This window comes from Sparus aurata, chromosome 20 (genome assembly GCF_900880675.1).
Source record: "Sparus aurata chromosome 20, fSpaAur1.1, whole genome shotgun sequence".
NCBI lineage: Eukaryota > Metazoa > Chordata > Actinopteri > Spariformes > Sparidae > Sparus > Sparus aurata.
In genome coordinates this window covers 11,835,176-11,850,402 of record NC_044206.1, presented here as the reverse complement: position 1 = coordinate 11,850,402, position 15,227 = coordinate 11,835,176, and the positions used below count along the sequence as shown (strand labels likewise).

The 15,227-nt window shown below is 40.4% G+C and overlaps 1 protein-coding gene across 3 annotated transcripts; it reads left to right on the top strand.

The window, feature by feature from the left end:
- Positions 1-2,223: 2,223 nt before the first annotated feature.
- med24 (mediator complex subunit 24) lies at positions 2,224-14,783 on the top strand. Of its 3 annotated transcripts, none has more exons than XM_030400257.1 (26): positions 2,224-2,362; positions 2,632-2,762; positions 2,875-2,957; positions 3,063-3,101; positions 3,187-3,260; positions 3,676-3,899; positions 4,101-4,212; positions 4,357-4,507; positions 4,703-4,816; positions 5,503-5,556; positions 5,692-5,774; positions 5,890-5,976; positions 6,159-6,270; positions 7,192-7,334; positions 7,527-7,564; positions 7,679-7,761; positions 7,975-8,153; positions 8,487-8,586; positions 9,016-9,191; positions 9,297-9,561; positions 11,131-11,312; positions 11,400-11,493; positions 11,697-11,796; positions 12,469-12,549; positions 13,946-14,094; positions 14,452-14,783. In XM_030400257.1, exons 2-26 carry the CDS (start codon positions 2,633-2,635, stop codon positions 14,566-14,568), a joined length of 2,970 nt encoding a protein of 989 aa, XP_030256117.1. In that variant the 5' UTR covers positions 2,224-2,362; position 2,632; the 3' UTR covers positions 14,569-14,783. The 3 variants fall into 3 exon arrangements, with proteins under 3 accessions (XP_030256117.1, XP_030256116.1, XP_030256115.1); XM_030400256.1 differs by having other exon boundaries at positions 2,275-2,362; positions 2,611-2,762; positions 6,171-6,270; XM_030400255.1 differs by having other exon boundaries at positions 2,275-2,362; positions 2,611-2,762.
- Positions 14,784-15,227: the final 444 nt, after the last annotated feature.

Below are 15,227 nucleotides of genomic sequence, written 5' to 3'. Positions count from 1 at the left end.
TCTCTTTCCAGAAATCATGACCCTGTTAGTCAGGACAATCCACAGACCTTGAAGCAAGTAGTTTCACATAGGAACTATTTCATCACTATTAAACTACAGCAGCAGAGAACGCTATTAATGTTGACATTCCTCGCAGTCAAAAGCACAAACCTCTCGTCTATAAGTAAATGCACACTTCCCTCCGCACGGTGATACGGTTGTCTGGTGTAGCTCTGTCTCCACAATCTGGCAACTCACACCAAAACAATCTAGGTGGATAAAATAGCACTACAGGTAAGACCACTGATTTGGGGGTAAACTGTCCCTTTAAACAAATAACTGTAACTACAAAGAACAATAAGAGTCAGCAGAACTGGGTCCATCCCAGCAGTGAAGTCATGAGAACAGACACAGAGCTGCGACTACAGTCTCCCCAATCTCCCCAGGGGTAGACTCAAATCTGTCAGCACCCTTCACTAATGCAGCTCTCAGTGGAAGGCAACAGGATAGGATAGTTCTCCCCAAATACCCCTCCACTCACACACACACACACACATACACCTCACACCCTCATCACCCCTCCGTCCCGCACCTACCCAGACTATGCCAGGACGCATGGATCATCTCTTGCTGGCTGGCATCGCTCTGTCCCCGGACGCAGACATCGCTCTAGCCAGGACAACGTCTCCAGTGTCAGGCAGAATGAGGGTCTTTGTTACCACAGACTCAATACAGAACCTTTACTTGCAGAGGTAGTTGGATGGTTTTGATGATGGAGAACAGTACCCCTTTTAACACGATGACGACCTGAGTGCAAAAGTGGAAAGGAGATATTTAGTAGAACTCTGCAGACCATGCCTGAGTAGATTTTATTTATATAAAAAACACTTTCTGTACTGCTTGAGACTAAATGTGATTTGGAGTGGTTCTGTAATAAATAACTACATGTGTTTTGGTTTTTTGGGTTTGTTTTTTTTTAAATCAGAAATACTGTATTTTAACCCCTCATTAAAGATACCAACCCCAAACATTGCATTGGACAAACTCTTGACCATTACATTCTGTGTCTAACTGACTGTCTGGTATGGCTGGGATCTTCAATGTTTTGAAGACAAATGTTCTTTTCTTTTCACCTCTGAGGTGTGACATAATAGACAAAAAACCCTGTTGAAAAGAACTGAACTGATACACACAAAAAAGATGAAATTACAGTGAGGGAGTGAATCACACAACTGAATGAGGTGGTTACGTAAGAAAACAAAGCATTCCACTGTATTATGCCATGGAAAGCCAAAATTAAAAATGAAACAAAGTTAAATAACTCATCATCATTAGCCTAAAATCAACATGAGGAGGCCTTATCAGACCAGATATTAACCTGAGGTTTAGGCTACAGAAGGCCAACCATTGTAATGATAACGAGATAACTTCAGCTTCGATGTTGAAGAAAATAATGCATTATCACATTTTTGCAAGGACAGGACTGTTTTCACTTGATGTGGCCTTTGTGTGTGTGATGTCTGTTTATGAAGTTGTGACATTTAGTTTTGTGTTTGTGAACATGCAATATTTGCTTTTCTCCCTGAAGATTTCTTTCCTCATAAAGACAACCTTGTTAATTTCCATCATCCCCTCTGGTGTGGATCTGTATGTGCCCATGTTGCTAAGCTTAGACAACCATGACCACTAGGTTTCGATGTAAGGTCAGGCTACAATGTGAGCATGTCAAATCAAAAAGTCAATCAAGATAAAAAAATAAATTGAAAAAAATTAAAATAAAGCATTATTGTTTCCTCTTAACCTGGTTATTATCTCTGATTAACAGTACTCCCCCCTCATTTCTTTTCAGAGTCCTTAGAATGTATCTACATTTTTTTATTTCAAATTATTTTTCTATATATACATTTTTATTTGGTATCTGCGTGTTCACAGGAGGTAAGTGAATGGTGTACATCTAGCTAAGGCTAGCTTAAACTGTAGCCTAGCCTAAGTACAAAAGAAAAACAGTCACTTAGATTTTAACAGCCAACAACAAACGAAGTGACGCGATGCCATAATTGAATTTAATTTGTAAATATTTCTCCAGTTGGATAGTTTGGTGTTTTTGTTCAGGGATAAGTCTTACCTCACCTTTCTTCCTGAGTTTTCATGCAGTGGTGAGCTTTGACTCGTTCGCTTTGTTAAGTGCGCCATCGTGTGACAGTGTGAAGTCATTACGCTGCCGTCGAGCGCCTCTCTAAACCAATCAGCGGAAAGAATATTCAGACGTCGAAATATTGACCAATGAACTCTTTCGTACTTGACGGCAAAGATGCCGATCTTTGTATTGTGAAGCAGAGGAGCACTACACTCGTTTTGTGTTGTGAAAACCTGAAAAAGTCAGGTAAGTGTCAAAATGAGGGGTGGCGCTGTGTAACGCGCTTTGTCTTATCTACTGAGGCGTTATTGTGTTTTTGCACCAAGCCAGACAACTTTATCTTAATTCATGAATTAATGGCATCAGCACCCAGCGGCTAACGCCAGCTAGCCAAATCGTGAATAACGTAGCATAGAAAGCTAAACAAAGTGGCATCCTACGACAGAATAGCTTTTCAAGCCTGTGTTCTTGAAAGTTGCCACTGTTTTATACAGATGTATGGTCCTTTTTACCAGGATGAAGGTGGTCAATCTGAAGCAAGCCATTCTGCAGGCATGGAAGGAACGATGGAGTGACTACCAGTGGGCCATTAACATCAAGAAGAACTTTCCAAAGGGAGCAACATGGGACTACCTTAACCTTGCAGGTAAGAGGAAAGACAGCGAAGTTCCCCAGTCAGTATGCAAAGGATATGACTTGACACCAGTTGTCTTATTGTTATTTTTAATGTGACTTTAAATGCTGTATGTGTATTCCAGAAGCCCTGATGGAGCAGGCGATGATTGGTCCCTCTCCTAACCCCCTTATTTTGTCATACCTCAAATATGCTATAAGTTCCCAGGTGAGAGACAAAGCTGTGTTATCAAATAATGGTGTAGCTGAGCAGTGTGTGAAATGGTACTGACGTTGAGCTGCAAGTTCTGAATGTTGCCTCCTCTCTTCATAGATGGTGTCTTATTCCAGTGTGCTTACAGCCATCAGCAAGGTAATTATTGCATGATGACAGTCACGGCAGCTTGCATTTTACTATCACATGTAAGACTCTCGTGAATATGTCTCTTTTCTTACAGTTTGATGATTTTTCCCGAGAGCTGTGTGTCAAGTCGCTGTTGGAGATAATGGACATGTTTTGCCATCGTCTCAGGTGTGAAAGTTATTGATGACAGTGTTAATACTTATATCAATGTAAATGTTTGATTTTTCAGTTCTGAATGATCAAGGGTTTTTTTTAAGGATCATTATAGATGCAGAGAGCATATTTGTAACTCTGTTAAATGTAGGCTAATGCTATGTATGTGTTTATTTTTGGAATGGTAAATTAATTTATAACTATAACATGCAGCATATCATCCGCCTTGAATGGGGTCTAGCATCTGTGTTCACCCATTTTATCTAACCATTAACAACATGTTAAATGGGAAATCTAGAGGCCCAGAAATTCTCCTTTATCATAATTATTCCAATAACTCTAACTTCACTCACATGGGCATGTCATCTTTTTATGTAAAGCTTATGTTTTGTACTTCTTGCCTCCCTGGGACTCATCTATGACTTTTAAGCTGTCACGGGAAAGCAGAGGAATGCATTGGGCTTTGTCGGGCTCTGCTGGGAGTGGTGGTGTGGCTGCTGCAGGGCTGTGCCTGGTACTGCGAGAAGCTGAGAGAGCTGGGTCCGTCAGCCAGCACAGAGGCCAGCCTGAGAGCCTGCCAGGAGAGGCTTCACACTCTGATGAGCAGCACCAAGAACAGAGCCCTGGTACACATCGCTCGGCTGGAGGAACAAGGTGTTACGATTGTGTGTTTATACAAGATTGTGCGTAATGAACAAGGTCACAGACGTTATATTTTGCTACCAGTAAGGTTATGGTTATCCCCTGACAAAGAAGCTACATAAAAAGCTTAAAACGTTACTCTCAGTCAAATGTTATTGTGCGTGAATGTTAGAAGCCATAAATCTAAGTGTTGTTGTTGGAATGCCTCCACAGGTTCCTGGAGCAACGTAGAGCAGTCAATGGTGAAAGTGACGGAAGGCCTCGGAAACGTACCTAACCAGACTATGAGAACGAAATTAGAAGAAAGCTTGTCACTAGTAAAAGGGTAAATATTACTCATTCTTCAATATTGAATACACTAAGCTATTTTACTTGCGCATGACACTGCTCAGTTTAGATATGGTGATATAATAATTCAAAGACCATCACAACCAGTCTTGCTTATGTTAGCTCTTTGCGATTTCCTCAGTATTACCCAGATGTTGTCCGTGCCGTGTGACCCTCAGAGTCATGCCTCCTTCCCATCAGTCCACGCCTTCATTATGCTGGAAGGGACCATGAATCTGACGGGGGAGACACAGCCTCTGGTGGAGCAGCTGATGATGATCAAGAGAATGCAGGTAAATATTTCATTTTCAAGAAACTGAAACAAGTCCAGCTGCCTACAAAGTGGCACTAAGAACGACCTGGATGGCTGAGAACCTTCATCAACAGTGAAATAGATTATTAACTCTGTGTTAAACGCCATTGCCTGTTGAAACACAGAAATTATGCATTATAGTCCACAGTCTTCTATAATAGTTTGTCTTCCACAGCGAATCCCTGCTCCTCTTTTTGTCCTGGAGATTTGGAAGGCCTGCTTCACTGGCCTCATTGAGTCACCAGAGGGCACAGAGGAGCTCAAATGGACTGCCTTCACTTTCCTCAAGGCAAGTTCAACTTCAGAGATGACTGCTCCCCCTTTGCTTTGTCTAACCACCTGTTTTTCTGGCCCTGAGTGTTGATTTTCCTTTTGACCTACAATTAATGACTTAATGACATAATGACAAGTAAAGCAGAATTTCATTACTTTGTTCATTTCTTATTTTAAGTTTGAATCCACTATTATTTCCACTTGATTGTCATAAGTGAACTATCTCTGTTACCACAGACCACCCTAATCACTTTTAGCCCTCATTTGTATATATTTTTTATGTTTACACTTTAATAATTTGATTACATATTATATTATGCTACAGTGTATATACTGTCATGCTGTACTTAATTATATTACACAACTCTATCTTGTCTATATGTTATCCTGTTTTCTTACATCATATCCAATTCTATATTATGCTGTTCATTATTATAATTGTTATTGTTATTATTATTATTATTATTATTGTTATTATATACTATATCATAACACTACTATAATTCTAAAGTAATACAGACAAACACCAACTATCATTAATGATCATATTATATATTAGTGAGTGTATGCTGTTTATATGGACTCTTATTTGCTTTTATAAACCTTTTTTATTTATTTTTTACTTTTCTGTATTTATCTTCTTTTGCATAAGGATCTATGCACATGCAACTCGATTTAAATGATTTTGTTTCTTTCTGCTAGATCCCACAGGTTCTGCTTCGACTGAAGAAATATCCTTATGGTGACAAAGGACAGGTACTTACTGATGTCTGTCTTACAAATTAACACACTTATCCAATCATTACTATTTTTTATTGAAACAGTTGTATTTAAAATGTGATGTAATGAACCTTCACTATTTCTTTCATACATGACAACTGTATTTTTCAGGACTTCATGGAAGATGTGAATATCGCATTTCAGTACTTACTCAAGCTCACACCACTGCTAGACAAAGCAGATCAGAGATGCAAGTACGTGCTCCAAAATGTTGCCACAACCATTTTCTCAGACTGTAATCTCTTTGTTTTCTAGATAAATGCCTGGTATGCCAGCACCATAATGTTTTGTGTGCTTCCTTTTACATAGTTGCGATTGCCTCGGCATGCTCCTTCAGGAGTGTAATAAGCTTGGCCTGCTGTCAGATTCAAATACAACCTGCCTCACTTCAAAACGGTACGGGCTCCCATTTCAACACCATGACACCTGTTTGAACTTTGTTGTGAAATATTATTGTGGATTAAAGGTTGTTCACCATATTCACACAGTACATCCCATCCTCCATCCCCTCTGCCCCTCTTCGCCTCTGTCTCTCCTCTCCTCCCTTCCCTTCCCTTTCCCTTGCAAATTTGATTCAGGACCGAGGACAGGGAGTTCGCCCCAAGGTTAAAGACCGCAGAAAATGCTAACATCCAGCCTAACCCAGGCCTCATCCTAAGAGCAGAGCCAACTGTCACCAATATTCTCAAGGTAGAGCACCATAACATGACCTAGACTGTACGGTGTATTCTTGGTGTATTACAGTGCTGATGCTGTGCTGGTGATTAATTGTCTGGGGCCAAATTTCAGAAAATGCCCTTGTTGCTAGTCCTGGTTTCAAAGAAAGGTAAATCCTGTCATATTACAGAAGCGATTCTTAAACTCACGATTGTGTCCTGTCCTATCTCAGACCAAGTATCTCTCTTAACTTAAGAAATCCTCACTAACTGTAAACTTGATTCCTCAATCGGCACTTGTCCTGTCATGCCTATAATTGTGTTTAGAATATACACAGGACTGCCTGTATCCTTGAGAACAGCTGTTTTGCTTCAGTTGACGCTAGCTAGCTATTTTAGCTTTGATGTGTCAGAGGTATTGATTGTGTATGTGGAGGAGAGAGTTTATAATCATTGATAGATGGTCAAGTAAATTTAAAGCCAACAGGCAAACATCAGTTTCAGCTTCTCCAACAGTTAAAGTTTGAGTAGGTTTTCAGGTATAATATTTCAGCACTCATGTTGATCCGCGTCGTCCTTCTCATTTACATACAGACCCGACAACTCATGTGGTGCCATTTCAGCAGTTATTTTGAATTTCGGACAGGGTATATGTCATTCCTAAAATAGGAAAGTATTCAGTTTGGACAGTTGTGTAATAGCCAAACTTCTATCCCAGATAAGATAAGCTTATTTCCTGAATACAGTTGATGAGATAAGATAAGATTTCACATATGGGAGTTTTCGGTCATGAGGCTCCAGGTCGGTACAAAGTAGTTTTCAGAATGGCTACAGAAATGCTAAGACTAAGAAAAACTGAAAGCAAAATATCAAAAGCGGTTGTCAGATATATTTAATATAACATACACTGTGCAAGAAGAACAAATGAAATATCTCCTCTTTTGTTACTCATTAGACAGTTGATGCAGACCACTCCAAGTCACCTGAGGGTCTTTTGGGGGTCCTAGGACACATGCTGTCTGGAAAGAGCCTGGACCTGCTCTTGGCAGCAGCAGCAGCTACTGGGAAACTCAAATCTTTTGCGCGGAAGTTCATTAAGTAAGTAAATGCAAAATAGAGTTGCGAATTAAGACAAATGATGCCCTCAGTCATACTAATAGTAATTAAGCATATTTAAACGGGTGGCAGGTCGTGTTTAGCCAGTTGGAAACTCCAGTCAGGCTAGAAAGGAGATTTTTAACCAAATGTTTCACATCATGTAATGTGGTTTTTTTTTTCTATTTGTCCTAGACTTAATGAGTTTCCCAAGCACATCAGCGGTGAAGGATGTGAGTTAATACAAGAGTGGCATGTTCCAATATGGGACTTTCGTCCCACTTTGACATTTTATTTAGTGAGTGAGATACTAACATTTGGGATTTTCTCCCCCTCCTCTCCCTCAGCCAAGTCTGCATCAGTGCGAGCCCTGCTCTTCGACATATCCTTCCTCATGCTCTGCCATGTGGTGCAGACTTATGGATCTGAGGTTAGTTTAAGACAATTCAAGCTTGTCACAAAAAAAACTATAATGATCTTCTAGGGTATAGTATTCTGTGTAGACTTGACAGCAAATCAGCCTGCTCTTTCAGCATCAGGCCACAAGATGTCAAGAGAAGGCTGTGAATTACTGGCATAACATTTGCTGCCGCATCTCTGATTGTAGATTAATTAAACCTGAATTGATTCATACACTTTCCAGGTGATCCTGTCAGACCCCAGCCCTTCAGGGGAGACCCCCTTCTTTGAAACATGGCTGCAGACATGTATGCCAGAGGAAGGCAAGACTCTGAACCCCGACCACCCCTGCTTCAGACCAGAGCCTGGCAAAGTGGAGAGCCTGGTCACCCTGCTGAACAACTCATCAGAGATGAAACTAGTGTAAGTTATAGACTAATCTTTAACTAAAATACTTTACGCCCCATGTTCTGTATTTATATTTATGGAATAAAAACATTAAATAAATGTATTTTTAATATATATTGAACATTTGGTGGGCATCTTTAGTACTGCTTCAGACTAGTGTCATTTCTATTTTGAAACTACTTTAAATCAGATCAGATTCTAGACAGATCATCTACTACGATGATGCCCAGCACTTTACTGTAATTTTTCATTTTCTTTTCATCGCTTTTATGTAATGAACATTTCTTAAACATGCCCCAACATTGCTCTAAATATGGAACTTCCTCTGACGTTCATCTGTTGTGACAGTCAGGTGAAATGGCATGAAATCTGTCTCAGCACTCCAGCAGCCATCCTGGAAGTTCTGAATGCGTGGGAGAACGGTGTACTTTCTGTGGAGGCAGTACAGGTCTGTTTATCTTTAATGTTGTATTTTTTCTTTTGTTTCTACTTTTTCTTTCTGTGACTGGAAAATACAGTTGTGAGATTTCCAAAGAGTCAGCTGCTCATATGATACGCAGGCTGTACTGGTAACCTCCCTGATCATTGCATGTCTAAGAATTTTCTCTTTCCTACTTTTGAAGTTTGACTCATAACTCAAGTGCGCATACGTCATACTCTGTGGAAGTTGACGAATAACAACGTGCTCAGAACTTGCAACAGCAGTGACGTCCCAAAGTTGATGGATGAAACTGATGCCTCATTTTTTCCCCTCTTCCATTCAAGTTTTCAAATAACGTAATGTGAAACAACGCGGTCTTAGCCAGAATCCTCTTGACCCTCCTAACCGCATTCTTCCTTCCTCTTTTTCTTGCTGGTGTCATCCCTTTGAGTGCAGAAGATCACTGACAACATTAAGGGGAAGGTTTGCAGTATGGCAATCTGTGCTGTGGCGTGGCTGGTGGCCCATGTTAGGATGCTGGGGAGGGACGAGAGGGAGAAGCCCCAGACTATGATCCGACAGCTTGTGACACCGCTGTATGGGGAGAACACTCTGCAGTTTTACAATGAACGGTATAAACAAACACTAATCAATGTTCATAAGCGCCCGTGAACTCATGAAGATTAATCTTCATTCATTACTTGTAATAAACACTTGCGTCCTTTTTCCCCCACCAGCGTGATCATAATGAGTTCTATCATGGAGCACATGTGTGCCGACGTTTTCCAACAAACAGCCGCGACCCTGCGCCCCCCAGTGGAGGGCCAGGAGCCGATCCCCTACCGCAACCTGCTGCCGGCCAAAGACCCCATCCACGTGGCCCTCAGCAAACAGTTCCAGACGGTGCTGCGCAAAGGCTGGGTGGACAGCCGGGCGCTGCATCTGTTTGAGAGTCTTCTCAATATGGGAGGGGTCTTCTGGTTCACTAACAATTTAGTAAAGGTAGGTGGACTAAGAAGACGTGCCGATATCTTAAGAATCAACATCAGCAACATTGGCTCTATTTAAAGGTTGAAACTAACAATAATATTCATTATTGATGACATTGATAGATAATTATATTCTTAATTAATTGTTAAAAAATTTTTTTTTACTTTAATACACCCTCAGGTGATGTCTTCAGATGTCTCTCTTTTCCAACCAACTGTCAGAAACCCAGACATGTTCGGTTAATTATTAATTTAAGAAAAGGAAAATCTGAAAATTCTAACATTTTAGAACCTGGAACCGGCAAATGTTTGCCAAAATTTGTTTGAATGATGATTCAAAGGTGCACTATAGTATGTAGTTCTGGGGGAAGACATTTTAGTCAGAAGACACAGATCTGCATTGACTGATTTTTATTTTTATTGCCTTCACAAACTCTTCAGTTTCATGACTAAGTAATCGAACTGACATGAAGGTACAACACAGTTTCATACTGTTTAACTTTGTTTATATTCGGTGGACCCTGCCAAGTTTGTAGCTTCAAACTGTGTTCTGGGGACCTTATTATTCACCTGAGAACAGCTCATTTATTTACTCATGGAAAAAACTATTATTTCTCAGTTTGTATTATTACCTCATTGATATTCTAAATATTAAAATTCTGAGTTTGAATTTCTTCTTAAAAACTACATTGTGCTATATTAAAACATTGTCTGTTTATCTGCAGACCAATTGAATTACTAATTGTTGTAACTTGTTTTATCCATTTCTGACCAACTATTGGTCAACCCTTGTAAACACATGGATTTTGCTGAATTAAATAATATTACTTGCTCAGAACATATTTTGATTTTTAGATTCCTCTGGTTTACACACATACTACTGTGGTCAATATGAGTGTAACCATCCATGCAAATGTACCTGGGTGTTTTATCCAGGATGAACTTGAATTTACTTTGCCTATATTAAGAGCAGTTGTTGCTCAGTAAAAAGGCTCAGTTTGGCTTTATCTTTTTGTGGATTATTGTGTATGTGGGCATAACGCCAGTATAAGGCATACTCTTCACTGGTCTATTTAAAGATATCCTGTTGAATGGTTTGTGTAAACACAGTTTGCTTATGTTTACAGAGTTTTCGCCAAAAAAGGATTGAGTATGTCTTTTTGGCCAAACATATTTTGAAATTTCCATGGTTAAATGAGAGCTGCAACGATTGATGATAACTTGTCAGCTATTAAAAATGAGTAGCCAGCTTTTTTGAAAATTGTTGCTGAGCAATGTTCTGATTTGTGAAAGTCTTGGATGTGAATATTTTCTGGTTTCTTGACTGTCCTAGAGGAGAAAACAAAGACATTTAAGGATGTCTTCCTGGGCTTTGGGAAACACTGATTGATATTTTTCACCATTTTATGACTTTTTATAGACAAAGCAACTAACGGATTGATGGAGAAAAATAATCGTTAGATGCTCTGGTATACATAAGTTTTAATGCTTATTTATTAACAGATGATATCAAATAGAACTTAAAAGTATGCCTGCAGATTACTCGGTGTGTCTCAGTGCTCAGACTACTGTTTTATTTCAGGAGCTGCTGAAGGAGACTCGGCAGGAGTGGGCCAATCGAGTGGTGGAGTTACTCTACAGCATCTTCTGCCTGGACACCCAGCAGATCACCCTCACCCTGCTGGGTACCATACTGCCCGACCTGCTCACAGACTCTGCCCACTGGCACAGCCTGGCAGACCCGCCTGGAAAAGCTCTGGCCAAGTAAGAGACCCTTAAATACTTTTGATGCTTTTCGTTTTTTGCATTTTGCGATCTGGCGCTAACTGTACTTTCCCGATAACTTCTCAGATTGTGCGTGTGGTGTGCGCTCAGCTCATACTCCTCTCACCACAAAGGCCCGTTTTCAGCTCGTCAGCGCAAAAGGCAGCGGGAAGATATTGAGGTGAAACAGTCACACAAAGCTATGTGTGTCATGCGGCTGTGTTCTATGTTCCTCCTTAAAATACTATTTTTAACATGAGAAGTTGACAAGTTTTCTTTGATCTTATTCCTCAATTGTACTGACATTAAAGATAAATAGGATGACAATAACTATTATCACAATGATTTTTAATACGATGCTAACATTTATATTGTTGGCCGCAGGACTACAACAGCCTCTTTCCCTTGGATGACACTCAGCCCTCAAAACTCATGCGTCTGCTCAGCTCAAATGAGGATGAGCCTGTAGCCCTTTCCAGTCCAGGTCAGTCTATTTACGTGTGCGTTTGAATAGATGGTTTCATTATGAAGTCTGTCAGACTTAGTTGGAGATTAGGCAAATACCAGCCTGGTTTTCAAAATCAAATGGAGCTTTAAGACACTGTCACCGGCAAGTTGTTTCTTGTAGGCCCCTTCAGCGAAATCAGAAAAGCATAAATAAGCTCTCTGTGATAAACCGATCCAGTTAAACATTAATTATGTGTTGAGCATCTTGGCCATCAACAGGTCCTGACTTGAGGCAGTCCAGTCTAATGCGAGGCTTTAGCTTTGATCAGTTTTTCAGTTCTACAGAAATTATTAGAGGGCGCGGTATGAGTTTCTTTGCTTGGAATTATTGAGATTGAAACTAAAAAAGTGACATTTTTTTGGCAAATGAGCTCTGCCCATTACGTTGAAAAGTCAATTGGAAAGTAAAACAAATGAAATATGTGTGTCAACATTATTTAAGGAAAAAAAGAAGATGATGCAATACTTCAGTCGAAGGAAGCCTTTTAGTACTTTCACAACCTTAAGCCGAGATCACATTTCGTCAACCACTGACTGAACACTTGACTGACAATTTCAGCTTCCCTGTTTGGAATTTGATGTTGCATATTTTGTTTTCATACAACTAAATGAAAACAGCTTCTTGCGTTGTTTTTTTTTTTCCTTACAGGTGACAGATCTATGAGCAGTTCCCTCTCTGCCTCTCAGCTCCACACTGTCAACATGAGGGACCCTCTCAACAGAGTCCTGGGTGAGAAGTCTGTCTGTGTCCACACTATGTCCTTTTTTGCATGCATATTGCACAAAGAAATGGCGCAACATCTGCCCACTCTGTATACCTCCTTAAAGAAAAAATTAGGTCAAGTGACAAAATAAATTAAAACTTGAAAGTATTCTTCCTGCTCTAGTTGGGCCAACAGATTATTGAGACATTTTATGTTGGCCTACCCCTCAAGTTGTCGCCCACCTTTCATTGTTCATTGCAATAACTTTTCACAAACATACTTTTAAGCCAGGGCTTACCCGAGACCAGGGGCTATATATTTCACACTGCATCTCTACCAGACCTGGGCAAAATATCCACTGGATCATGTGGCTTATGTTTAGATTGTAGAATTATGTGTGACTCCACTTTTAAATGCCTGTTCCAAATATTTGCGATGAGTTAAAACTTGCAGCTACTTGCATTGTGTCCTGCAACGACCTCAGATATAAATGAGCAGTGAGAGTGGGTTACTTGTTAGTTGTATATCTGTGAACAGAGTAGGAGAAGAGCAGTTATGTTTTTAGTGTAGCAAAATGTTAAATTTAAACTCTACGGCTTGTGTCATACAGTCAGGCTGTTACTCAGACATATTAATGAGGTGATCCTCTCTTTCCTACTCCCAAAACTGCTATTTTAACCAGCTTCCAATTTGTATCTGACTCAACCAGCTGACTATCCTATGAGGTGCTCATTGTATAATGTGCATAAAGTTCTAAAACCAGCCACAGGCTATTTGACAAGCTGAGTCGCAGGTAGCACCATCAACCGGCCTGTGTCGAGCTGACAAAGGCCACTTCACGCTACAGCAAAAATCTAAACCTTTTTGTCTTATTGTGAATCTTTGGTCTGAACAGGGCTTTACTTTAGCCCCATCTCAAACTGTCACCTTCATCATCATTCATCTCACTCATCAACATCATTTGTGATTTCATTTTGTGAAGATAATTATAGTGAAAATCTGATATTGTGAGAGCCCTAGTTCCAACAGACATTTAACCCAGGTTAAGTAGAGATACAGTATGAATATATAGTCCTGGGCAAAGGTTAACCCTGGGTAAGAATGTGTGTGTGTGTGTGTGTGTGTGAAAAGGGGCCAAGTTATCCCAGGGTCAATGTTAAAATATGCAGCTTGAGAAATATTTGAATTTATGTATTTGAATGGAAGTAATCAGGTAAAGGTCGATCGTTATTGACAGTTTTGTTTGCCAGTGCTGCTCTCTCAAATTTAACTTGACCTATAAAAATGTATTTGGAGGCGAAAAGATTCTAGTTACAAACCTCTGCAGTAACAGCCCATCACCTCTGGGAAAATGCCATCGACACTGAAACCTCTAATAACTTCTACCATGACAACTCGCACCACCTGTTCTCTACTCCTCAGCCAACCTTTTCCTCCTCATTTCCTCCATTGTGGGTTCCAAGATGGCTGGCCCTCACACCCAGTTTGTACAGAGTTTTATGGAGGAGTGTGTTGAGTGCCTGGAACAGGGAAGCCGTGGAAACATCCTGCAGTTCATGCCCTTCACAATGGTGAGTTATGACCTGGGAGGAGAAGAAACTGGGAGTGGAAGCCGGTCAGGTGGAGATAAGGAGGGAGATGAGCAGCTGTTGCATCAGACATTATTGGGAAGTCTTTGGAATTTCTTGTTGAGGTATGATAAGAAAACGTATAGGTCAGGGTGTTGGAGAAAAGTGGCGTCTGCTGCTGCTGCTGTTGTATATGAACCAACATGCCCTGAAAACCATCTCAAGGGGTCAGAACCTCCCTCTGAATAAGGATGACCAGATTTCTTTATACCTTGAGCAACATGATGCCATTTGAACTGTTTCTTCAGATCCACTAAAGCAGTAAAATAACAGTTATTTGTCTTTTTTACACGCATGCAGGTTTCTGAGCTGGTGAAGCTGCCTGCTCTGGCCAAACCTCGAGTCGTCCTGGCCATCACCGACCTGACTCTGCCACTGGGGAGGAGAGTAGCTGCCAAAGCCATCTCTGCCCTGTAAGCTGTGGGTCTAAATTCAACCTCGGTACCAAAATGACCCTCGGGTGGCCCATTTCCTGACTGGATCATTCATTTAAAGATCGTCTTTGTTGGAAAATACCATGTTTATAACCATGTCTGTGTAAACACTGTTTTGCTATTGTTTTTTATGTTTCTTTTTTCCACACGAAGAATGTGTAAATAAATGTTTAAATAAAAACCCTGTAATGAACATGATCTATTTTCTATCTATCTATTTAGCAGTATTTACTTACTGGGAATGTGTTTCCTTCAATGTGCGGTTAAGATCATACTATGGTTACGTTTGGTGACATTTGGAAGTTACCATAACGTGACCGCTGTGATCACAAACCATGGGTCAGTTGAACGGTCACATGCTAGCGAGGGCGGCCACATGACATTACGCACAAGGGACTTTGGACCGTCCTCTTAGTGACAAAAGCTTGTGGTCATCAGACTGTTGCCCACCGCTTGCAACACTCCAGGAAATCTGTCTGGCAGCATGGCAGAAAATAATGACACACAGGCCTCTATTTCACTTTTAGTTACACTTCTCTACGCCAGTATTAGCTTCACTGGAAATGTCATTTCATCAATGAGACCACATTTCTGAACATCAGATTGCCTTAAGGAAAGGAAGGACTCCCTTTTTCAGTGAAG

Bases quoted from the DNA above. Each gene is read 5' to 3' on its own strand.
- med24 (XM_030400255.1), top strand. From the start codon at position 2,615: ATGGTCCTTTTTACCAGGATGAAGGTGGTCAATCTGAAGCAAGCCATT. The intron at 7,335-7,526 runs GTAAGTAAATGC...TATTTGTCCTAG, and splicing joins TTTGCGCGGAAGTTCATTAA to ACTTAATGAGTTTCCCAAGC. The intron at 7,565-7,678 runs GTGAGTTAATAC...CCTCTCCCTCAG, and splicing joins GCACATCAGCGGTGAAGGAT to CCAAGTCTGCATCAGTGCGA.